This window comes from Pomacea canaliculata, linkage group LG11 (assembly GCF_003073045.1).
Source record: "Pomacea canaliculata isolate SZHN2017 linkage group LG11, ASM307304v1, whole genome shotgun sequence".
In the NCBI taxonomy this organism is placed as follows: Eukaryota; Metazoa; Mollusca; class Gastropoda; order Architaenioglossa; family Ampullariidae; genus Pomacea; species Pomacea canaliculata.
Window position 1 is genome coordinate 19,399,198 of NC_037600.1, and position 23,093 is coordinate 19,422,290.

Below are 23,093 nucleotides of genomic sequence, written 5' to 3' on the forward strand. Positions count from 1 at the left end.
AGAATATGCTTTAATGGCAGGCTTTTTTTCCAAGAGCGTTAAGAAGCAATGTCTTTCGTGATATTTTGACGATTTATTTGAATACATACAATTTTGTTCTCTCCTCTCTCACCCCAGAAAGTAGCAGTATATCAGAGTATGGGAGAGAAAGAGAAAATGTAAACAGGAGGACAGCGACAAGGCGTGCGTGTGTGAGAGAGAGAAAAAGAGAAAAAAAAAGAGAAAGAGAGGACAGAGGGACGCGGAACTCTGAAGACAAGATGCAAGCCATGGCCTAAGCACTCATTTCAGGTCAACATAAAATCGATTGCGTTCCTTCTAGTAGAGAGGGAAGTTAGAGAGTTGTGCTTCAAGTGTCTCAGACTTTGAAATTAGCTGGTAAAACTCCAACTCACCGCCCCCTCCGGGCTTGAAATATAAATATCCGGACAGGCTGGCCCACGCCGCCATCTTGATCGTGTATGTAAGACGGGTCCCTCAAGGTTTAGCTGAAATTCACTCTCTGATATTGTAAATGATGCAGAATTGGGGAGTCATTCCCTTAGATCAACGGGCAGTGCAGCTATGCCATATCCTGCTCAAATTCATGCCAGTAAGGCAACAAGCACCAGGCTTTCTTTTTCATCGTAACCTGAAACAAGAGTAAGTTTGAAATAAATGCCTTTAAGATACAGGCTAGCAAAATGTTTATTACAACAGTGACAACAGAGCCTATCCCAGTGAAAACACTAGAAACATCTGTAGGCGTTATTCATAGTGTGACAAGCAGAGACACGGCCCTCCCGAGACTAACTCCACTATTCATCGTGAAACGCGCACCCCAACGTGATTCCACAAAATGATTTTCACGACTCGTGTTCTTAGTTTCTTTTTTTCTAACTGATCAGTTCCTGTATGATTCATTATACTCAAAATGATTTTGCGAGACAGTTAACTATGACCACAAAATGAAGGCAAGTAAGCACTGCAATGTCTTTCTTCCTCTCTGTCACTCTCTCACAATCGCGGACACGCACGTGCGGCTAGGAAGAGAAATGTCACCCTTCTGGGGAATTAGGCGACAGCAGCGAACGACTGATTCGGCCCTAGAGAGTGGTCTCTGAAAATAGTCCCAAGCTAGACCAAGATTACATCTCAGTTCCAGCTCCCTCTTGTCGCCTCACTTTTCCCCAGGCATGAAGTACTTCTGTGACGTCGCCCCCAGTTCTGCCTCTATGTCGGTCTGGCTTTCTAAGCCACGCCTACACTGTTTAGGGATGTCTGTGCTTTGGAGAGCCAAGTCCTTATTTATATCTCTTTGTGCACATTTATCCAACTCGGTGCAACTCCTTTAAGTCACACAAAACAAACATACCTTCCATGTCTTTAATCACGACGAAGCCGCGCCCTAAGCGTGTGCGTTCTATTTCCTAAACTAAAGCCTCTTGCATTTCTTTATGAATATAAAGATCGGCTGCCTTTTAGTTTATATCCGCACACATACAGTGGCAAAACGCTGATGTGAAAAATATTTTCATATAAAGGGCTGAAAGTTGAGATCCGTTTCTAAAATAGCTGCAATTTTGTCATTGTCATGGGTTTGTTTGGATATTCAACAAGTCAGTACTTGGGTTTTTATTGCGCAAAATATATGCCTTGTATTTACTTCGGAGGACAAAAATATCCAGCACATCGAGAAAGCTTCTCTAACATGAGGAGACATGACAAATAAAAATAAGGCAAATCATTGTCTGTTTTTTAACACTCATGTCTCCTTTAAATACATAATAGTTTGGTCATTGGAGCATATTTATGATAAATGAGCAACAAGTATCCAAACACTGGTCAATCTACCACATTATACAAGCTACACATGACATTACACGTTCGGTATACTTTCAAATAGCTTGCCAGAAAAGCATTCAAAGCTCATTTACAGTTCTTGTTACCACATTTCAAACGTTAGACATTTGAGGGTTTACTTTACTTTAGTGCTTATATTTGGCCTCTGAGACCCTCCAGCGATAGCTTAGAAAAGTTTTGGCTTCGCTTGGCCAAGATCGGTGGGGCCAACAGATGGCCTGGCTAAGATTTTGTTATTCTGATCGTTGTTATACTGTACTTGTGACATACCAACGACGAAGCATTTGTCAACAAATATGTGGCACTGCGGGGCCGTATTGTTGAGTAAATACACAGCACTGTGGTCAGTTTCCCACTTGTGCTTGTTACGGAAAAATTGTTGGCATAAACGTACTTTACGAAAGGTTCTGATAATATTCAAGACACTCCCCTCACACATTTCTAAAGTTTCAGCGTTGCACAATTTCGCTGGAGTCGTCGCTGACTTAAGAAGAATGTATAACGTATGCACGTCACTTGACGTGGGAGCAACAGGTGTTTCATGGATGACTAGTCATTATACGAGTGCAAAACGTGCGCAACGATGTGAACACAAACTGACCTGCCAAATATTCCTTTTCAAGACCAACCGTTCCCGTCTAGAGAATAAGTGAAAGAAATAATATCAACATGATGTACCATCGACTTACCTCCTAGAACAAGACAAATGAATGGATGCCGCATTTGCTTTTAGTCCCAGAGACTGTAAGGTTGTTAAATATTTCTCAGTCTTTGTTTTAACCATTGGCGGTCAGTGCACTTCATTAGAGTCCAAAGTGCATTTAAAGTGTCGGAATTAATTAGAAACAGGCTCTTAAAACGCCATCGAAAAGCCAGTGGGTAGGGCAGAGCTGAGCACAACTGACATTGCTGAGGCAAGTGTATGGAGCTGGTGGGATCGTATACACGTGCTGCTGAGGTCATTGTCGGCACTTTTCTGTCAAAGTACTCTACATCTGTGAGTTTCTTCCTTTTCGTTGTCGTTCTTTTTTTTTTTTTTTAAAAAAAAAGAAAATTAGCTTTCACGTAAAGAGAAATTAAGGTCTGTCAGCTAGATGTGTTCTTGCTTCAGCATCAACCTCAGTAGATAAATGCAGATGGTTTTAAACAAGTTACAGTGGCACGGGTATTTTTATTGCATTCTCTCTGTCTTTTTAGTTGGTAATCGCTAAAGACTTAAAGTGTGAAAAAATAACAAACTTTGACCCCGTAAACACAGCCGAACATCAGCACTTTAGGAAGAAAGACAGAAGTAATTTTAAAACGAAGGTTGGAAAAGTCGAAGCAAAGACGTTAAACAGAAACGGCAGCAAAGTGTAGCAGATGTATAACGCGAGAAAAACCGACAGTGACCCCTCAACACTCACAGCGACACCATCCGTCGCACCCAGCACATTTCGTACACGGAGCACTTTACTGAATGGTAGAAAACAAACTACAAAGAAACCTGCGAGACTACCGTGTGGGAAGGAAGGAGAGTCCCAAAACGGGTCCTGCACCTGATCACTTGGGGAAGCCTCGCCCACAGGCATTGAAAGAGCTGTAAGTCTAAAGACGCGTGCACTATGCCCGTATGCCTGTTGTGTTTGCCTTATTTACCCCCAACCACTCGATCCTCCTAGCTCCGTGAGGGTTGACGGTTATTGTGACACGTCTGAATGTGTGCGCGCGAGACACTGTGTGTGAGAGAGAGAGACTAAGTGTGTGTACATGTTTCAAATGCATTTTTGTGTGTGTGTGGCTGGTCTGACTGTAGAAACGTGTTCACATGCAAAACTCACACATATATGCTGTAAACGCGTCGCGAGCAAGCACACTCATCCTCAAGCACGCGCATCAACATGAATATTGTAAAGGACGAACATAAACATTAATAACATACAGCTGTTGATAAAGGGATGTAGCGTATTTTTGCGTGAGTTATGCAGATATACGAAGAGAGAGTTGTTTGTGTGCATGCGTGTGCACAGAAAAGCGAATTTCGAAGCTAACGTGTAGAGCTTGAGAAAACCAGTGAACGTTTAAATGCTCAACACATCTCACTTCAGAAATCTAGCTCTACTCCCAGGCTTTGTTTGGTATAGAAATAGTTCATTTCCCCATTTCCGCGAGGTATGAAAAACGAAGAGTGAAATAATGTAAACAAGAAGCAGCAGACCTGAGTGTGTCACACAGGTTGAGAACGGAGCGGCAGCGGACGGCTATCAATTTACAGTTCAACCCCCTTTCGACCCCACCCACTCAAATCAGCATTATCGCCGTTGCCAGGTAAAAAGCTCTAAAGACCTGTTCGTCTGACAGTCTTAATCTGTTGGCCACTGGTCTGGTGTTGACTCTGTTATTTCAGATTCGGGGCAGTGGGAAGAGGTTGGGGGGAGTGGGGGATTAGTGTTAGTTTTGCTATTTTTAGCACGTCGTCAATGATCATCAGTATTGTTGTGCATGAGCGGGGTGGCCCTGGCCCCTGTTTACGTACCCATGGCCAACGCTTTGATTTTGGCGTAGGTGAAGGACACTTTACTGTTAACACAGTGGGTGCACATTCAAGTCGTTCCTCGATTGAAATATAGTTAGCTCCTAAGCTTTTCACACTCGCTATAAAAATATCATATTTATGCACCTGCCGTCCTTTTTGCACTCACGTTCTAAAGCTGAAGATTGTGCAGTCTCTGTACACTGCAGGTTTCACACCTTCTGACGCTTACTGCGCAATATTATTTTTAAAGTGTTTTTTGATCGTCAAATAATTTCATATTTATTAATAATTAAAATTTGTCATTTGTTGAACACAGCAAGTGGTTTTCTTTAGTTTTGGAAATATTGTTTTCTTTCAGCTAACTGAAACATCCTCTCAACACGTCTTGAATTGCTCACCGTGTCGGTCTCAGTTTATGATAGTTTCGGAGCAGCAGATTACTTTGTCTCCTATATCCTGTATACACATCTCAGTTCAAAATGGCCATCATAAGCATAATCAACGCGGTTTTGTTTGTTTGTTGTTTGTTTGATTCTTCGCAGTTTAAGTCAATTCTCTGCACAGCCTTTAAATGATAATTTTATACAGAAGAGGAAGAAAAGAAGTAAAAATATAGTGAAACATGTAGTATATATGTTAAGCTTTATCCGAACAAAATATCGATCTTGTACAAAACATCAGCACTCATGCAAGGAAGTGGAATGGAAATACCACTTAGCTAGGACATTACCTTCAGTACAAATACCACTTAGGACATCCCCTTTAGCCGTACTAAAAAACACTTAGGCAGGACATCAGCTTCATCTGTATCCATGCCACTTATAAGGCAGGACATCACCTTCAGCTATACAACCAGACATCCTAAGACGGATATATTAACAGATAATTAAACAATGACAGCTGTCACCAATAGACCGAGCGGATCAATCCAGCGAGAGGCTATTTAATCAATAAGTCAGCCTGAATGTTTCCTATGGGACATTTTTTTTCTGAAAATCTAAGATTATCTTATTCATGTTTACGATAGTTGCTTTGAGTGTCCTTTGCAAGAGAATTACTATAATCAGCTAGGTCACCATTCTCATTCGGTGTCAGTTTGCCTGAACTTGATCTCCTACTTGTGTCTATAGTACTAATGTTCAGTACCTCATCACCTTATCTTAAACACGTCCAGAGTGCCTCAAGCTGGTTTTTCCATACTTGTTTTGACTTCTAAAGGAGTGTAAGACTACAATGCCGTGTTTCTATTTCATACTCTCACATTATAAGTACGTCGCGCAGCGTAATATTTCGAATTCATCATCCGGAGTGGCAGATGTTGAAAGATGGTGAAGAAACTAATTTAGACTAATAACCTGGGCTAACATAATCGCAAAACGTGTTATAGTAGCCTGGTGACGGAATCTATCTACAACAATAGACATCGACAGAATAGCGCAGGTAACATGGTCTCAAGGGAAAAAACCTGACCCGCAGAGTGACTTTATAACCGCGGTTCTCAACCGGTGGTTACCCCTAGGGGTACGGAAAGAGTTATGCAGGGGTACACAGCGACATAAATATTTATTGCTTTATATGAAAATAAGTACTTTTATGCGCTAACTTACGCGAGAGGGGTACCCGCGGACATACTTTTACCCTTTGTGGGTACAGTCGCGAAAAAGGTTGAGAATCTACGCTTTATAAACACCTCTAAAAAATCTAAAAGCAAAAATCACCAAGTGATAAGATAGATCGCCCTTCTGCACTTACAAACAGCCTTTATTGTTTACCAGTAAACAGTCCCATTCATGCAACACACACAGGTTTTGCTGTGTCTGTACATTACATGTCCAAATGTAACACGTTCAATTGTATCCATCTGTGACTTCCTGTCCAAGAGGTCGATTGACGTAAGCACTCGAAATGGTCCATGGAAATGACCACTTTACCCACTGCTACATTCACTCATGACCGCTGTGCGACCCTTATCAGGCCCTAGAGATTGCACTGTTGCAATCATAATAGCTATGCTTTCTGATATCGATGTACACATTATGTTCTCATTTTTCCATGGCTGTTTTCGCAGATCAACTCCAAGATTCTAAGCTGTTGGTCATTTATAATAACAAAGTACACATTCGCCACAGACTGATAAGCACTGACTTTGAAAGAGACGATGCCCTCAAGAGTGTGTGAGGTTACGAAGTCCGAGCGAGAGAAAGTGCACGTGACTTAATTCAGCTGACGTTTATTACTTGGCACCTGAAAAATGGATCGATAGTTGATTACGGGTTTTCAGCAAAACATGGTGGGCTTCCACAGAGTTCACTGCTCCACATTTAGTTGGAATTATAACTGAGTCAAAATTTCTAACGCCATGAAAACATGCACAAACGCGAGTAGAAATAAATAAGCTCAAAGGTGACAGTAAAAGAAATGTGTTATGTCATATGCCCTTGTCTAGGTATGCACAAGCACCATGAAGGCTAGCTTCTAGAAAGTAACGACACAAAACTGAGGCTAGCCTCTACAAAGTAACACAACACAACACTTCTCTATAAACAACTGCCAATTTTTAAGTGATAAACTACAAAACCTTTCAGATATTATACTGTCATTATCACCAGTGCCAATATCCTGTAATTACATATTATCGTACGTACATTATTGTGTCTGTCAAACAGTCTACTGTGTCCGAAAAACAGTTGTTGTGTCCGACATGAGTACTGTAGATCACTATGGCCGACGTACATCGATGTAAACGACATGATTTTAACGCCTTCCTTGAAAATCTACTAATACTATCTGACATACACGCTGTGCCTGACATTTAACTCTATAAAGTGCGACTTACTACTAACTTGTAACTTGTGCCTGATATACAGTTAAAACTTTGTCATGCTCTCCTCTCCCCTCTTCTATTTTGTGAAGTCAATATGCGTGTGTCTGTATTGAGTGTATGCACGTGGCTGGATGTTAGTGACTGTGTGCCTCTTCGACAGGTTTATAACCATCAGGAGTTTCTACAAGACCCCATTCCTGCTTGCTAATCAAAAGTAACAGCCATAATCACCTAAATACAATGCAGCTAACCTGTTCGCGGCTGGCTCGAAAGTACTCAGTGACCTGGCATCAGTAAGTTCGGTATAGCACTCAGATGGCTACGCATCTCAATGCTTGCCTCTGAAACAGGTGGCGCTGTCGACATTTGTCATTCGCTCAATAATTTTAGCTGAGCTGGGCATGTTCTATTCACAGGTGCAGGCAGTTGCTTTACACAGTTAATCACATGGAAATTCGGTATCGCAATATCAGCAGGAATGTTTAGAAACTATTTGACTTGAGAAAACAGTTAAATACTGTTAGTGAACAATCATTCTTCCCAAGGGGTAGTTCGGCAGTGCAAGCCGGGTATCGAAATACAACGTGCTGGGTATGTTACGGCGCTTCGCGGTCTGAACAAAGTTCTTGTCACTTAAAATACGTAAAAGTAGTTAATCTAAGTAATATAAAAAAGAAGTGAACTAAACTTTTATAAACTCATAGGCTCAAAACAATGCCCTCTTTATCATCGCACATTTATTGAAAATCCCGCATATGGCTCATATTATACCTTTAGTTTTGACAAAGAACGAGTAATTTCCACATCCTCTAAACACACGTGTACCTTGACGGAAACACAAAAACAATCAGGGCTTCTGCTAAGGCTAAATTCTTTGGGGTCCCAGGGACCCCTTCTTCAGATTTTTAAGGGGTCCCTGTTTTTCACCCAACTTTGAAGGGGACCCCATTGACTAAAATGGAAGGGGTCCTCCGAACTTTTAATGCGTACTGTACGCAATTTTTTGCGTAAGCAGAAGCCCTGACAATAGAAAAAAAAAGGGTTATTCCTTTTGCGGGTTATTAAAAAAAAGGGTTATTCCTTTTTAACTCTGAAGTTAAAAACAGGTTTGCGGCGCTGGAGGGACTCCTTGAAGAAACAGCGGCCAACCAGTGGACAGGATTACGCTATCCTTCGCAGTGAGGGCTGGAGTGAGGCAAGGTTGTATGTTCTCGTCGACAATCTTCCTAATTGTCATAGATTGGATCATGAGAAGAACAGCCTCTAACAGCAACAAAGGCGTTCAGTGGACCTTCGTCGTGCAACTTTGAGGATCTCGACTTTGCGGATGACATCAGCCTTTTGTCCCTAAAGCAGCAACATGCCCAGACAAAGCTCACTCGGCTCTCAGAAAAAGCAGTGATGACTGACCTTAAAATCAGTATCGAGAAGACGGAAGCAATGCGGGTCAGCAAGCAAAAAGCCCCACCAAAGATGGAGGTGCAGATGAAGATGTAAAAGCCGAATAAATAAAGCCAGGCCTGCATTCCACATCCTGAGACCTATCTGGAATTCCAAGGCTTTATCTTTACACACCAAAATCCGAATCTTCAAAGCAAATGTGAAGTCAGTACTTCTATATGAATCTGAGACATGGCGTGCGACAAACACCTTCACTAACAAGACTCAGACAACAAATGTGTCAGTTCCTGTCACTGGGGTAGATCTTGGACAAACATGTAATCGTCTGAGCAAAATGGGCGAAACTGTATGAAGCTGGATACCAAAAGCCAGCAACAGGCATTGGAACAAACCTGATTAAAGCTGTTTGAAGCTGCATACCAATATCCATCAACAGACACGGGTACTGGAACTCATCTGGTGAAAATTGAGTGAAGCTGTCTACTTTTAATGTCGACAACATCTACCACACAAGCCCCTTTTTTATAGTAAAACTTTTAAAAGAGTCAAGGTAAAACTTTTCATAGCCTACTGGTCGTGAACAATGGAACTAATCTCACGCTTAGCATTAGAATGGATTAAATTTAAAAATGGATACTAAGAAGCTGAACTTTAAATCCATGACTGTGTGCTCACGCAGATGGAGATCTTAACGCTAACCCGTGAAGACCAGAAAGTAAAATTTAGTGCATCGTCTTTCCCATGAATAGACAAACATGAAACTTCCAGCGATTCCGAAAAAGGCCTGTTCACCTGTATGCTATTCAATCGAAACAAAGTCAAAGCACTACATTTATCCCTAACACGCTACTAACCCTTAATTACCCACTGCCCATTTAATGGGTTGAAACTCCTAACTCTAGTTACAATAAGATTGCAAGTGTTCTTCCAAGATGGTTACAGTGACATCTATTCATTAACTGTAGAAAACAAGTCAGCGAGGTGCAAATTTCTGAAATGTACGCGCGTTTGGGTAAGTGTACATACACACACATATCCAAACACGGCAACATTCAGTTATGGACTTCAAAACAAGACGGCAAGGATGTTGACAAACAGTTGCGTGTTGTCTTCTGTGACTTTGTCATCAGCTGTCACGACTATTTGGGTTCTATATCGTATATTTCATCTCCCGATAACTCCCGGCGTTACATGTGCGCAGTTTACAAAATCTAGCTCACTTCTTGATTTGCAAAAACAACTCGAGAGCATCAGGGTAGTTTTCTTCATCTGATGCCATGCTCACTACGAAACTTCAGTCTACGACAGACGCTGCGACACAACCAAACTCTAGTTCAGTATGCCAAAAAACAGCAACACTCTTTAAACAGAAACGATCTTTTTTCTTTCATACATACTCCCACTACATTTCCCTCCAAGATAAACAATCCTCCTAGAGTACTATGAATTAGTTTTCCTAAATATTTTCAGGTTTCTTTTTCTTTATGTTCTAATGAATTTTCAAGCAAATACATTATCCTTTCCTCTTGCTTGAAAAGTTTTACTTATGTCCAGACATCTTTGTCATGTGGCGTAAGGTCGAGTCGGGTCTTAAAGTGGAATGCATCTCCTTGGTTTCTATGGGCAGTGTTTCTGTGTGTGAGCGCGCGCGTCAGTGGAGTGTTGTACATATTATACATAGAATGTATGTAGAGGCGTCTGCAAGTTTGTGATTAGTAATTATCGCGAAAGTGGCGGCCACCACTAAAACGTGTCCCTGGTCCAATGTCACTTGGCAAATAAACTATTGTCTTATAAGGGTTCTCAGTTTGTTATTGTAGCAAAATATCGAATAGACTCATGTCTCCTTTCCTTCCTTGGCTTTCCATTAGCCTCTTTCGGCCTTTGGCCTTTCTCGTGTAATCCCTGTAGAGTTGCATCTTCCTCGCCCTAGACTGAGCGCTTGGATCATCATTATTTCCTGCCACAACTCCTCGAAAATTTGCTTGGAAATCCCAGAACGCAGAAGCACTCCGAGAAAACATGTGTGCGACGCGGGAGGTGAAGAATAAGTTAAAGGACTAGTGGGATGCACATTATTTTCTTATGGCTGGGTAAATCTCAGTGCAAGGTACTATTTCTGGGCGAATAACTCCGCTTCCAATCTCACAAACATCACCATGCTCAGAAAGAGGTAAAAATCGTGACGTCACATTTGGACATAGATAAGCCATATTAACACATGGTCCTGGCTTTTTCGTCGGTTGCTTTTCTCAAGGTAAACGTATTAATGTTCAATCCTGATATCTGTGTTGTTGACCTCTTTTTGCAAACGGAGGTGTTTGCAGTCGTGTATCTCGAAACATATTTTTTTCCTTAATACGCCTGCCATAATTTAATCCCTCGTTCACTGGACTATGAGACATTTTTTTAAAAAAGCACCTTTCGCACTCGCATGATCCAAGCACATGATGCTGCTAAAGTGTGAGTAAGCTCTCACACCTGGTCCCCGATTCATAAACAGCAAGGTCAGGTAAGTGAGTATGACTCTCCCGTTTCCCATCAGCCCGTGCACGATGTCAAGTGCGCACCACGTCTGGTGATCAATCGTGGTGTAGGTGAGTGCGCGCGCAGACTACCGCTGTCAAGATGGCTGTCAGCAGAGAACTTGGCTCCTTTAGTCCAAATCTTAATGTTTTTAGAGTTCTGTATGAGGTGTCTTCATATGGTAGGTGTCTGAGAACCAGGTAAAGAATTCATTTCTGAGATGTATTTTTACAGAGCCTATTTAAAATTTTTCTGAGTGATGATTATTTTTTTAGGTTACCCGAGCACAGCAAAAACCAGAAAAATAAAATCTGGGAACTGATGGACACCAAAAGAGGAAAGAAGGGCGCACATTTTAACTGCAGAAAACACAGCAACAAAAAGTGCAGCGCATAGTTATTAAACAGCAATAAAAAAATACCATGTATGGGATATGACCTCTGTATTTGTGTGTGTATAAATATAATAAAGGATAAAGGAAAATAACCATCATCGAAAATCACAGTCTTCACAATCATCAACACAACACAACGACACTAAAAGAATTGTTACAAACAGATGCCACGAGCTTCTATAAATCGATAAAGTATTGCGGACACGAATCTTATGAAACGATAAATCGAGAATTAAGGGCTTATGAGTAAGACTAAAATCGTTAAGCACCATATTTCCCCAGCGAAAAGTAGACAACAGCTGGTGGCCGGCACGTGTAGGTGGGTAGCCTCTGTGCGTAAAGACTGTTCTGAGACTTTTACTTGTATCGTCATAATCACAATACAACGGGTAAACTGCTTTTCATATCGTATTAATCCCAGTATCATAGCAATTCTTGAACAAGTAATTTCCTATCTATGTCGCATTAATCACAGTCATCACCATAGCAAACTCAAGCGTGTAGCCCGTTATCCATATCCACATATATGATTACATACCATATGCACAAAACTGAAAATGTTTATAATAGAAGAAAGTCTCTGCCTCTCTGTCCTCCCTTCCCCACCACCCCGCCCCGTCCCTCAATTCATTTCGTACTTTTGCCCAGCATAGTGACCTTTGTGAAGCTATCAATCAGTTCCGCAAGGACCTTAAGTTGCGCTTGCATGAAGGACAAAACTAATTGGAAAAGTGGAAAAATAGCTCTATTACAAGCAACGCCATCATCCCCTAGAATCAATCCTCCACCCCCTAAAAAATATCAGCGAAGTACTTTTGGGATTGCTTACGCGCTATACCAGTATAACCTTCACAAAACTTAAGCTAAGTCTTTCTGAGAGGAATAATGAGTTGAACACTGACTCTTTAAGCTCTACTTTTTTTTTTTTTTTACCTAGAACTGGGAGATATCAGCACAATATTGTTTCTACATTCATTTTGTCTCTAGGTTTACTATTTATAAGATAGTGAAAATGGGACAGGCTGAGCGTCCCTAGGGAGAGAGCACTGGTTCTGGCGATCTTCTCAGAAGCTGTTTCAGCTGGTACAGACAGCGTGATGGTGCATGGCTCGCCGTACACCGATCGAACGGTCGAAAAAAATGTCCCCCTGGGATACTTCCGAAGAAATGGAGAAAGATTTTTTACGGTCTATTGTGTCATCTTGAACTTGTATGCTAGGTCACGTTGCAGATGCAGTACATGTTGCTCAGCAAGTACGGGACGCGAACTCCTCTCAATACAAGCTTGCAAGAGAATAATTATCCTTGCTCAAGCGTGAACAATGTGTTAGATCTCTAAAGTGTTATCTTAGTACTTATCGATGTCAGAAACATGATGTCTGTGCACTCCAAAGCTTTGCCAAGAACCCAAGTTTCGAGGAAAAAAGTTCTGTACAAATATATTTGCTTGTCACGATTTCTCATAGTAAAGTTATCAACTGGTCAATAAAATAGGCAAAACAAATTATGTTGCCTATTGTCTAAGCCAGGGATGCACAACCTACGGCCCGCGGGCCATATCCGGCCCGCGACGCGGTGCCATCCGGCCCGCGAAACTTCTGCCCACAGTGCAGGAAATCGGCATGTTAGTAATAAAAGAAGACCTTAAAAAATGAAAAAAAAGGAAGAAGAAGTATTTATCCCCACGTAGGGGCGTTTCCCAATCTTTTTTTCGATGGACGAACATTTCGATTCAGTGCTCCGACTTGGTGTCTCTACGATGAGGCCGGACATTCAGAAGTTGGTTTCGGGAAAACAACTTCAAATATCCCACTAATTACTACATAATTAATGGTAAGTACAACTTGTTTCTAATAAAAAATGGTATCTGCTCTATTTTTTTTTCCTTTTTGTATTTTTGCGGTGAAGTGGCCCGCGACACGGTTGTCCGAAATGGATATGGCCCGCGACACGGCTGTCCGAAATGGATATGGCCCGCAGGCCGAAAAAGGTTGGGCATCACTGGTCTAAGCTATATACATTGAGCATTTGTAGTGTATTCGTCTGGATTGTAGGTTCCTTAAAATATTTTGCTCGGACAAAAATAACTAGAAATCGACTAATCACTCCTCAGTTCCAGTCTGAGAGGAAACGACGTGCCTGCGTTATTCACCACCATTCCAAGGTGGTTTTACCGCAATGTCAGCAATGGCAACAATCATAATATGGAGAAGCTCAGCTTCGTGCCACGAAGTCATCGAAATCATCATTTCTGAAGACTGCCTGGATAGAGCAAACGAACTAAATGAATAAAACAAAAAACCTCCCACTATTCAGAGTTACTTGCGGATTAATATCAATAAGCAGCAGCAGAACAAAAATCGAGCAAGCAAGATTTAACAGCAAAACAGCAAAACTAACTTGCCTTGCACAACTTTTGTAATTTTTGTAGTAGTCTTCTTATCATTTGCTCCGTTTAAAGGTTTTTATAAGTTCGATGCATTTGCCGCTTTAGTAGCGGTTGTAAAGTTTAAAACAAACGACAAGAGAGAAAATATGTTTACTAAATGACGCAAAATATTCTGTAGATGCGTAAAGTTAAAAATTGTGGATGAGGATAAAAGCCAGCGGGACTGATTGCCTCGTGTTAACATACGCTATAATGAACGGCACACACGCTCCACAATTAATGAATTTAACCGTACGAGAAAGGAGAACAGTGCGTGATAAGGCGATATTATGGTGGCTGTGTTAGGGGGGCGATCTGAAGATTTCGATAGAGAATAAAGTAGGCAAGGTTTCCTCCAATAACTCGTACATTCAGGTAAAGAGGAAAAAGACATTTACCAAGTGTAAATGTCAATGCTGCAATGTTTTTATATTCCTTACCGTTAATAAATGTCTCCGTAAATGTCAGAGAGCATACCAATGGTAAAAAGCAGGTATAAAAAGCTACTTAAGCAAATTATACCTGAGGTTAAGACAAGACATATAGGAAAATTGCAGGTGGTAAAAATCTACATCAGCGGATATATACCGTCTGTTGGATATACCTCCCGCAAAGAGAAAGTAAAATAAAAAAGCTGAATCGGCTAAAAGTGTATCTGTGCTTGTGACATGAGGTATGGCATAAATCAGGTAAACGAAGATTATATATATTTTCGTGGGGGTGTAAATAAAATTGTGACTGCCATTAGAGAAATGAACCTAGATGGTGACAGTCTGGAAAAGACGTCACGTGAGAGAACGCTTTCCGGTCAGTGAATGTTTTTGCTTTTAAAGTTGTAGTCTCTTTATCAAATATGAATGAACAACCTGACCAGCAAGACAGCATATAAATGAACTGTCAGAACGGATAATTTCTACAAATGTTTTGGGACAAGGCTGTGCGCGTTAGTTTTAATGATGTCTTAGTTTTGAAAACTAGTGCTCGCCTTACTACACCCAACTACATATTTGTGAATCTTTTAAAATTTGTTTAAGTGATACTGGTATGTAACCTTGAAGGTAAACAGAAAGAAGCTATCCCACTTTAAAAAGAAACTTCATCAGAGAGATAACACTTACGGAACGATCTACTACTGCTGTCCTTGCCAAGCCTTGTAGGGTGTTAACGGCCTGGACCTGACAAAGCTGTCGTCTTTCTTCGTCCTCTTAATCGCTTTTCTAGAAATGACAAGTAAGGCTTGGAATAGGAAGGAAAAGGACGACAAGAAGTCTGCTTGATGAATCTTCGTCATAACCAGAAAACAGAGTAATCTGTCTTTTTTTCGTTTGGCCGCCACTATAGCGATTGACAGACCATCATACACCGTTAGACTGCACAAGGGGTGGGGGGAGTTAAAGATCTACTAGAGTGCAAAGCATTTTTGCAATCACCGCATTTTCACGATAAATATCTTATCCCTCTTCTCGATATACAAGCCTACAAACATCACCTAATGTCACTTAACATATAAAATATCATTCAGTTGTCATGGGTAATGTGAGCGTATCAAGAAACAATTGTGATTTCTCGGCTTTCCACTCTTTTCTGTGTACGACAATCATGCATTATCTTTAGAACATTTATCACTGTTCAATCACGAACTTATATTACTGGACTGCTGGCAGACGATTTTTTTTCCAGTTAACTGCTAAAACGAGGCATGAGACTACAAAGCTTCTGGTTTAGTCGCATTCTTTGGTTAGTGTCACTGAGACTAACAGCAGATCACTTTGCAAGAGGCTAAGCGTTGGTCTTGGCAGACAGACAATAATCCACCTATAAACACGTCCATGGTTTAATGTTTATCTCTTTGTGTCCGATGCTTATTTGTTTATTTTAGAAAGAGCGATGCATTCTGAGCTCATCCCAGTCACTGTGAAACCTACTGTGGCACTATGCCTTTAACGTAAATATGGTGACCGTTAGTCTGGGTTGTACACAAGAACGCTAAAAACACATCTATAGGAAATGTATGTAAAACAAGAGAATAAAAGGATCTCGTCAACAACCCGATCCCCGTGTGAAAGATCAACATATACGCTCCCTGTTTGTACGAAAAGTGACCCCCCACCACAACCCGACCTTCCCCTCTGCCCTCAAGCTACCCTCCTCACTTTGTCACAGGCGTGACGTCAGCAGGTTGTAGGGCACACCCATTGATCAAGGTTTGATGTCCTCTCTTTATGATCTGATTCGCCTGAGGCTGCAACTGTTATTACCATTTAAATATAAGCACGCACACTGGAAAGGAATTTATTCACAGAATTTAGTATGTCACGATACAAGAAACGAGATCATTTTTTTTACCTTTTCAGAGGTATTGACATCTTCAAAAGTCTATTATCCACAACTATATTAAAATATATTTTACACACACACACACACACACAGGGAGTAATTCCTAACGGCAAATAGATTTACATCTGTCTCTGCCTCACTCTTTCTTTTTTGCTCTGTCCCTCATGCATGCCTTTTTTGTGGCATCAGATATAGGTCACTGAATATGAAGTCAAATAAGTCACATTTAGACATCCTAGACCTCAGTGATCAAAGGAAGAGATAAAGGAAAATCAAACACGAAACAGCTTCAAAGTAAAAAGAACTAAATTGTGCCATATGAAACAGATGAAGGCGCCTAGGGAGAACTGGATCGAGGGTTAATGCCGGGTCATAGAAGAAGGACTGGCACGAGTTGACAGCAAGAAGGTCTATCAAATGTTATGGATCTTCACCAAGGTCACCACAAGACCTCAATCATTGATGACAGCAATGGCCGCCCTCTCAGAGAAAGAACTGTTGTAGTCAACCGATGGACTGAATATTGCAAAAATCTGTACAAGGTTCAGCTGAAGACACACACTAACATCTTTAATAACAACCAGATTAGAACACGAAAACCTGCAGACCTGCCAGTATTATAGGATAAGGTCGAAAGAGCACTACGTGGTCTGAAGTGAGGAAAGTCACCTGGTGTTGACAACGTCCTAGATGAGCTGCTCAAGCAAGATGAGGATGAAACAACAAAGACCCTCACTGCTATATGCTCAAGAGTCTGGGAACGCAAAGAATGACCCAAACAATGGAGGTAGTGATTAGTCATACCTCTTCCAAAAAAGAAAACAGCAGACAATGTCAGAGCTTCAGAACAATGATCCTAACAGTCCACCTAAGTAAACCCATGCTAAAAGTAATATGGGTCTCGTCCAAGTCATCAAAGCGCAGGAGTGCTGAATAAGCAAATGGGGGCTTTCATTCACACGAAAGTAGGTGTCCGTCAATGGTGTCACTCATCACCTATGCTGATCAACATTTTTCTGGAGAAAATCATTCCACGATCATCAAAGTTCCATTTGTATCGGCTAAAGGCCAATTTGCAACCTACGCTTTACAATATCGACCTGATAGCAGACCACAACAAAAAGCTGCAGACCAACAGACTAACAGATAGTTCAGACACATATGGAATAGAAACTAGCACTGAAAAGATTAAAGTCACAATCGACGGCATATCAGATATCTACATGAAAGGGGGACAGCACGAATAAGTAAGCAGCTGTAAGTACTTGAGACCCACCCTCTCGAAGGATGGCAGTTCCACGACAGATATCTGCATCAGGATTACAACAGTAACAGTGGCAATGGCCAGGATGGACAGGGTTTGGAAGAGCCAAAATATCATGTTTTCTACAAAGCACAATTTGTACAAGTCCCTCGTAATACCGATCCTGCTTTCCGAATGTAAAACGCGGACTCTGCTTGCCGTTAGGGAGAGGAGAATCCACAGTGTTGTCCATAGGAATGGGAATCCCATGGGAATCCCATGGGAAACGTCCCATGGGACGGGATGGGATGGGACAGCACACATCTGTATTTCCCATGGTAGTCGATACTTGATATTGCAAAATAAATTTACTGTTATTTCATTCATCAAGGATTTAAATCTTTCCTCTGAATCATCTATTGTATGTGAAGTAGCAGGAATTATAGAACAAAAGCCGAAAAGTGGTTTTCAGTGTTGTCCATAGGATTGTTAATACCATGGGAATCCCATGGGAAACATCCCGTGGGATGGGACGGGATGGGACAGGCATAAATTGCCATGGGACGGGATGGGACGGGATAGAAAAATATGTCCCATGGACAACCCTGAGAATCCAGGCATTCGAGAACGTATACGAGGAGGCTGTTCCGGGTATCGTACTTGTAACAGTAAAACTGCGTAAGCTGGCCTGATTTGCCCATGTGACCCGGCACAACACCTTGTCAAAGGGTCGACGCCGAGGTGGACAGAGGAAGAACTGGCTGGCAAAATTGAAGGATTTGACTTGCTTCATGCAGGACCTGCGGGCCAGACCTAGGTGGTGAGATTTCTCAGCCGCTGCGTCTATCCAATTGTTTCCCTTCCCACACCCAAGTACTAAAGGACCAGATTACCACTTGTCAGTTGGTACCATGTAATGTATGCATGCAATAGAAATAAAAAGAGAACAAAGCATTAAGTCATATCGAATAGCATCTAGAAGTAATAAAAAGAGTTCCATTTCAATATATTTTACACACATCGTCCTTCTAGTGTAAAGTAATCAAAGAAAGAGATCGAGTTGTAAAAGATCTAAGAAGCGGTTTGAATGATCCGAGCTGCTGTGATGGCAGTTTTGTTTTCAAAAAGTAACAATGACTGGAGCTATGAGACAGAGACACTGAAGGTGCACATTGTTCATATCGATTTCGCGCACCACAGTAAGAAACTAAAGTTTGTGTGCGCCCTCACCTTTCTTTTCTGCGTGTTTATGTGTGTGCGTTTGCGTGTGCACGTGTATTTGTGCGACGTGTATGTCTGTGTACGCGCACATGCAAGTCATCACGAAAAGTGTATGCTTTGATGTGGGATGGAGATACGTGAGAATGCCTTTTTTATGTGTTTATTGGTTTATATTTGTGTGTTTCTGTGTACGTGCGTTTTACTATGTGCTCAAATGTTTCTCCCGTGTCTCCTTCCGCTTGCATTCCAGTTCGATTCAGCGGTCACAAAATTGTGTGTATATGTTTCCATCTCTCTCACGCGCGCGAACACACACACACACTTTCCTCTCGCTGGGGCATGAGCACTAATAAATATTAACAGCACAAATAAACGAAAACACCATTTAGTTTTATAATGTTGCAGCTGGTGTGGCGACCTGCCATAACCTAACGTGTCTTAAAAGCCTATAAAACACTTATGAAAAATCATTGAGTAGAGCTCCATACAAGGTACTTTTACCATAATCTGAGTGAATAACACCATCGTTCCCAAGATACATGCCTCTAAACGTAATAGAGAAAGATAAAAATCTTTAAATAATGATAATTACGTTGAGGAGGAAGAAAGGATGATGACGAGGAGGAGAAGCAAGAAGAGAATGAGAAATACTATACCACTCCATCATACCAGGTTATATTGTCTTACAGAGTAGTAAAAGAGAAACGCCACAATGTTTTACGTGAAAAATTCTGAACAGTATTTGTGTCATATCCAAATCGAAGCAAAGATACCAGGCAGACGACAGGTGCTGGCAAAGTGACATAAAAAGATCAGTGACTTTGTCTACCAACTTCTACTTCATAACCCCAAATGAATATCTCACGGTGTCATAGTGACCTCCTATGGCTAGAACTACCTAGCATCTTCAATATCAGAATACACCCCTACAGACTAGGTCGTCTATTCTGTCTTCTCTGTGCAACGACAATAGCACTAGCGGCTCGAGAAAAAACATAAACGCTGTACTTTAGTAATTTCCTGATCCTATTTTGAGCTGAATGTGCTGCAGAGTACAAATTGCCATTGAGCCTCTAACCAGTTTCGAGGAAGCCAAGCGTGCTAAGCAGATCTGCGTTCAAATGCACTCCAGATCTTTTGCATACGCACTTCTTTTGTTTCAGATCCAGAAAAAAAAATGAGTCAAGCGATACGCGCTGAAAAATTCTGTGCTGATGTTTTTCACAAACATTTTAAACCGGAGGGTGCGTAGTGTTCATAAAATAAAAAGAATCAGAAAAGTTAGACACAACGAAACAAGTTAAAAGTCTATTGTGAGTCTGCGATCGACAGTCAAAAGAAAATAATCAAACTGTCAAAACTCAGATTTTAAAAACGCTGGAGAAATAAGTGTGAAAGCCGCTTATCAGTTACCCACCTTTCGAAAGAAGAAAAGAAATGCGACTAAGGGTAACAATCCATGCATCGACTGAGAGCAGACGATAAGCCACGAAACTTCACAGACCAGACGTCACTGTTGAGCTGGCGCAGTACACACCTACTGTTCTGTATCCATTACGCCCCAAACTGCTTTCTTAAAGTCAACATATTTCTTTTCTGGTCCAAACAGCCTTGTCGTGGGCCCTTGATATTCTACTGTTGAGCAGCAACAACTGTGGGTGCTGGGACGTTGGTCCAAGTACACAGCCGCTACTCCACTCCGGAAACCGTCTGCTTCTCGCTGACCTTACAAACGAGTGACAGCCCTTGCCGCGCAATGGCGCCGTGCCTACTGTGAGGTCTCGCCTCAGAACTTAGTTGTGGAAATGTGGGTGTCGTCAAGGTTGAATCACTAGAGCGCTACTTTTTGCTACGCTGCCTATTTTTTTTTTTTAAATCATTATTATTAAGGGAAAACACAGATGGTCATACGGAAATGAATTTTGCACCCAATGCTGTTTGCGGCTCCTTGTATTAATCTTGTTAAAGTGTAGTATATGTTTATGCACGTTGAGAAAACTACTTTGCAAGCCGCGAAACAGCTCGTTGGGGAAACAGCTGGTGTGCCACGCAATCGAAGGGGCATTTCACTGGAGGCACGGACAGCCTGCACGCGATCGACAGACACCGCACAGCCCTCTACCTCAAGTAATATCCCGGCTGACGAATTTTTTTTTTTTTTTAATATTACGACTATACACATGTTGTTGAGTCAGCGGGACTAACATTGATGCTACCATATCTTAACTAATATGAGAACTGTCGATAGCGGGTTGGGTTATCGATGCAGCTTAAGATGTTTTTCGTTTGGGAGTTGGGACGATGTAGTTTGCAGTAGACCTAATTTCTGAACACGTATTTTTTTCTTGCCGTAGAAAATGTTAAAATAGCAAATATTCTGTCACTCTCTTTTTCATCATTTCTGGCAGAACTGCCTGACAGTCATATTGATCTGCTATCGGCTCTAATCAATATTAGTAATTTGAAACTTATTTTGTCTTCACTTTGTGGTTATAATTAGGAGGAGACAATAGTGATATCATTATTATAAATAACAGAGGATTTATATAGCGCACCTCCCTAAGTTGTAGATGTAAACCACGCAAACATATATATTCCACGACCGCAGCATCTCCCTCTGACTAGAACGACAAACAAACAAAATAAAAATAGTCCTTATAATTTAAAATGCATCCAGAATAGTCACCCATACAACCAAAGACTACAGAAAGAAGAGGCCACAGAATCGCAGATGTCGCCTTCAGGAAAAATAGCTAATTTCATGAACAGCGACAGTATGCGTTTGCAAAGTACGTAGTTCACAGTCTTGTGTTTTTATATAAAGCAAGTAATGGTATATCAAACATTCATGTTAATGGGATCAAGGAACTCGAAAAGACAGTCCAACCGGAATAATTGTCTTCAACAACAAAGACAGTTCTATTTTCAATAACTATACATGTGTTGGTTCCGTGATAGGTAATTATGAAATGTAATTTCTATACAGAGCGCTAAAGCTAAAAAGAGATATGTCTACAATAATGAGTGTGATGTTGAAATGCAAGAATGAGTTTGGCGTATATTTGTATATAGTTTATACTCCGTAAATGTAGATCTTTAAGGATAATACATACATAATCCATCCTGTGCATGAGCACGCCACATCCATTGAGAAAGCACCCCAAAGAACGCACTTGAGCAGCAAAAGGCTTATCTTTCCTGCCTTCTGTTTCCGCATTAGAAATAGGAACGACGGAATGAACTACGCATGCGCCAACGACTAGAATACAGCCTCCAATTGTTGCAGAAAAATTATAAAGTATTGCATACATCTTTATGGGTCATTATTTATAGTACAGTCTGTCTCACATTATACTTCATTGATGATTGTTGTTGTTGATGATGATGATGATGAGGAGGAGGAGGAGAAGGAAGAGGAGGAGGAGGAGGAGGACTTTTAAAAAAGAGATATCAAAGTGAAAATCGTTCTCAACGAATGGTTTGAGTTAATTAACACTAATGTGAACAGTTATCGACCCCATACATTTGCGAAGCCACATTATTAGAATGATAGAATATGGATGCATGGATCAAGGCTGCAGTCAGTAAGCGTGAGAATCCCATGTACGATTATCACCTGTGCATGTTTTGCCACGTGATGTCAGATTTGACTACTTTCTGTACATGTATAAAGGTGTCTTTGAAGGTTTACAAACTGAAGTAGGTAATTTGCAGAGAATGAGGGCATATTGTACGCTTAGATTTGTGACATCTGGTAGCTTGTACTGAGCTAATCCAGAAGATGTGAAAAAAAATCACTTCAATCATGAGTGTGTTCTATTTATATAAAGATCGTTTTAGCTACTACTACTACTACACAACAACATAATCTTCATATACTATTGGTGTCAGTGAATTTGTTACAATTATTTACTACTTTTCTGTTAAAGATTAATTAAAAATTATAAGTAATTATTTTATTGATAAAATCTTGTCATAAACTCATGCATAGACTTACTCTCAGTGTACTTGTAGAGAGCAAGTACAAACATAGGTTTAGGCACACACACACACAACTATACCGAAAGCTGCAGCTGATCGTTATCACCCATGAAGAGGGAAGTGAAGACTACAACTAGTGACTATGAAGAAATTCAAACGTTTATTTACAGCGCCTCCTGGAGGTGGCCAAACGAGAGGCTGAGTTGATGCGGAAGGTTCGTGGGAAGGAGACAGCTTGGCTAAGTGTGTGGGCTGCTGGGATGTCCCACAGGTCACGTTTTTATAGCCGCTGTGGACACCAGCTGAGTCTGACACGTTGGATGCAATTCCAGAAAACTCCACGAATCAGCAGTTTTTAAATCGCGCCTTCCTTTCACCTTA

At 41.1% G+C, this 23,093-nt stretch overlaps 1 protein-coding gene across 10 annotated transcripts in view; it reads right to left on the reverse strand.

The window, feature by feature from the left end:
* Positions 1-23,093, reverse strand: part of LOC112576362 — a 67,999-nt gene extending 44,906 nt beyond the window's left edge. For 2 of the 10 annotated variants that reach the window (XM_025258752.1, XM_025258745.1), the window contains exons 1-2: positions 20,149-20,883; positions 396-631 (exon numbers count right to left, since the gene is read on the reverse strand). In XM_025258752.1, the coding sequence (XP_025114537.1) occupies positions 396-450 (55 nt within the window). In that variant the 5' untranslated portion in view covers positions 451-631; positions 20,149-20,883. Of the gene's footprint in view, positions 1-395; positions 632-1,016; positions 1,156-2,531; positions 2,748-20,148; positions 20,884-21,844; positions 21,866-22,728; positions 22,747-22,880 lie in introns of those variants that run through there. The other 8 variants (XM_025258755.1, XM_025258754.1, XM_025258749.1 and 5 more) reach the window with 7 other exon arrangements.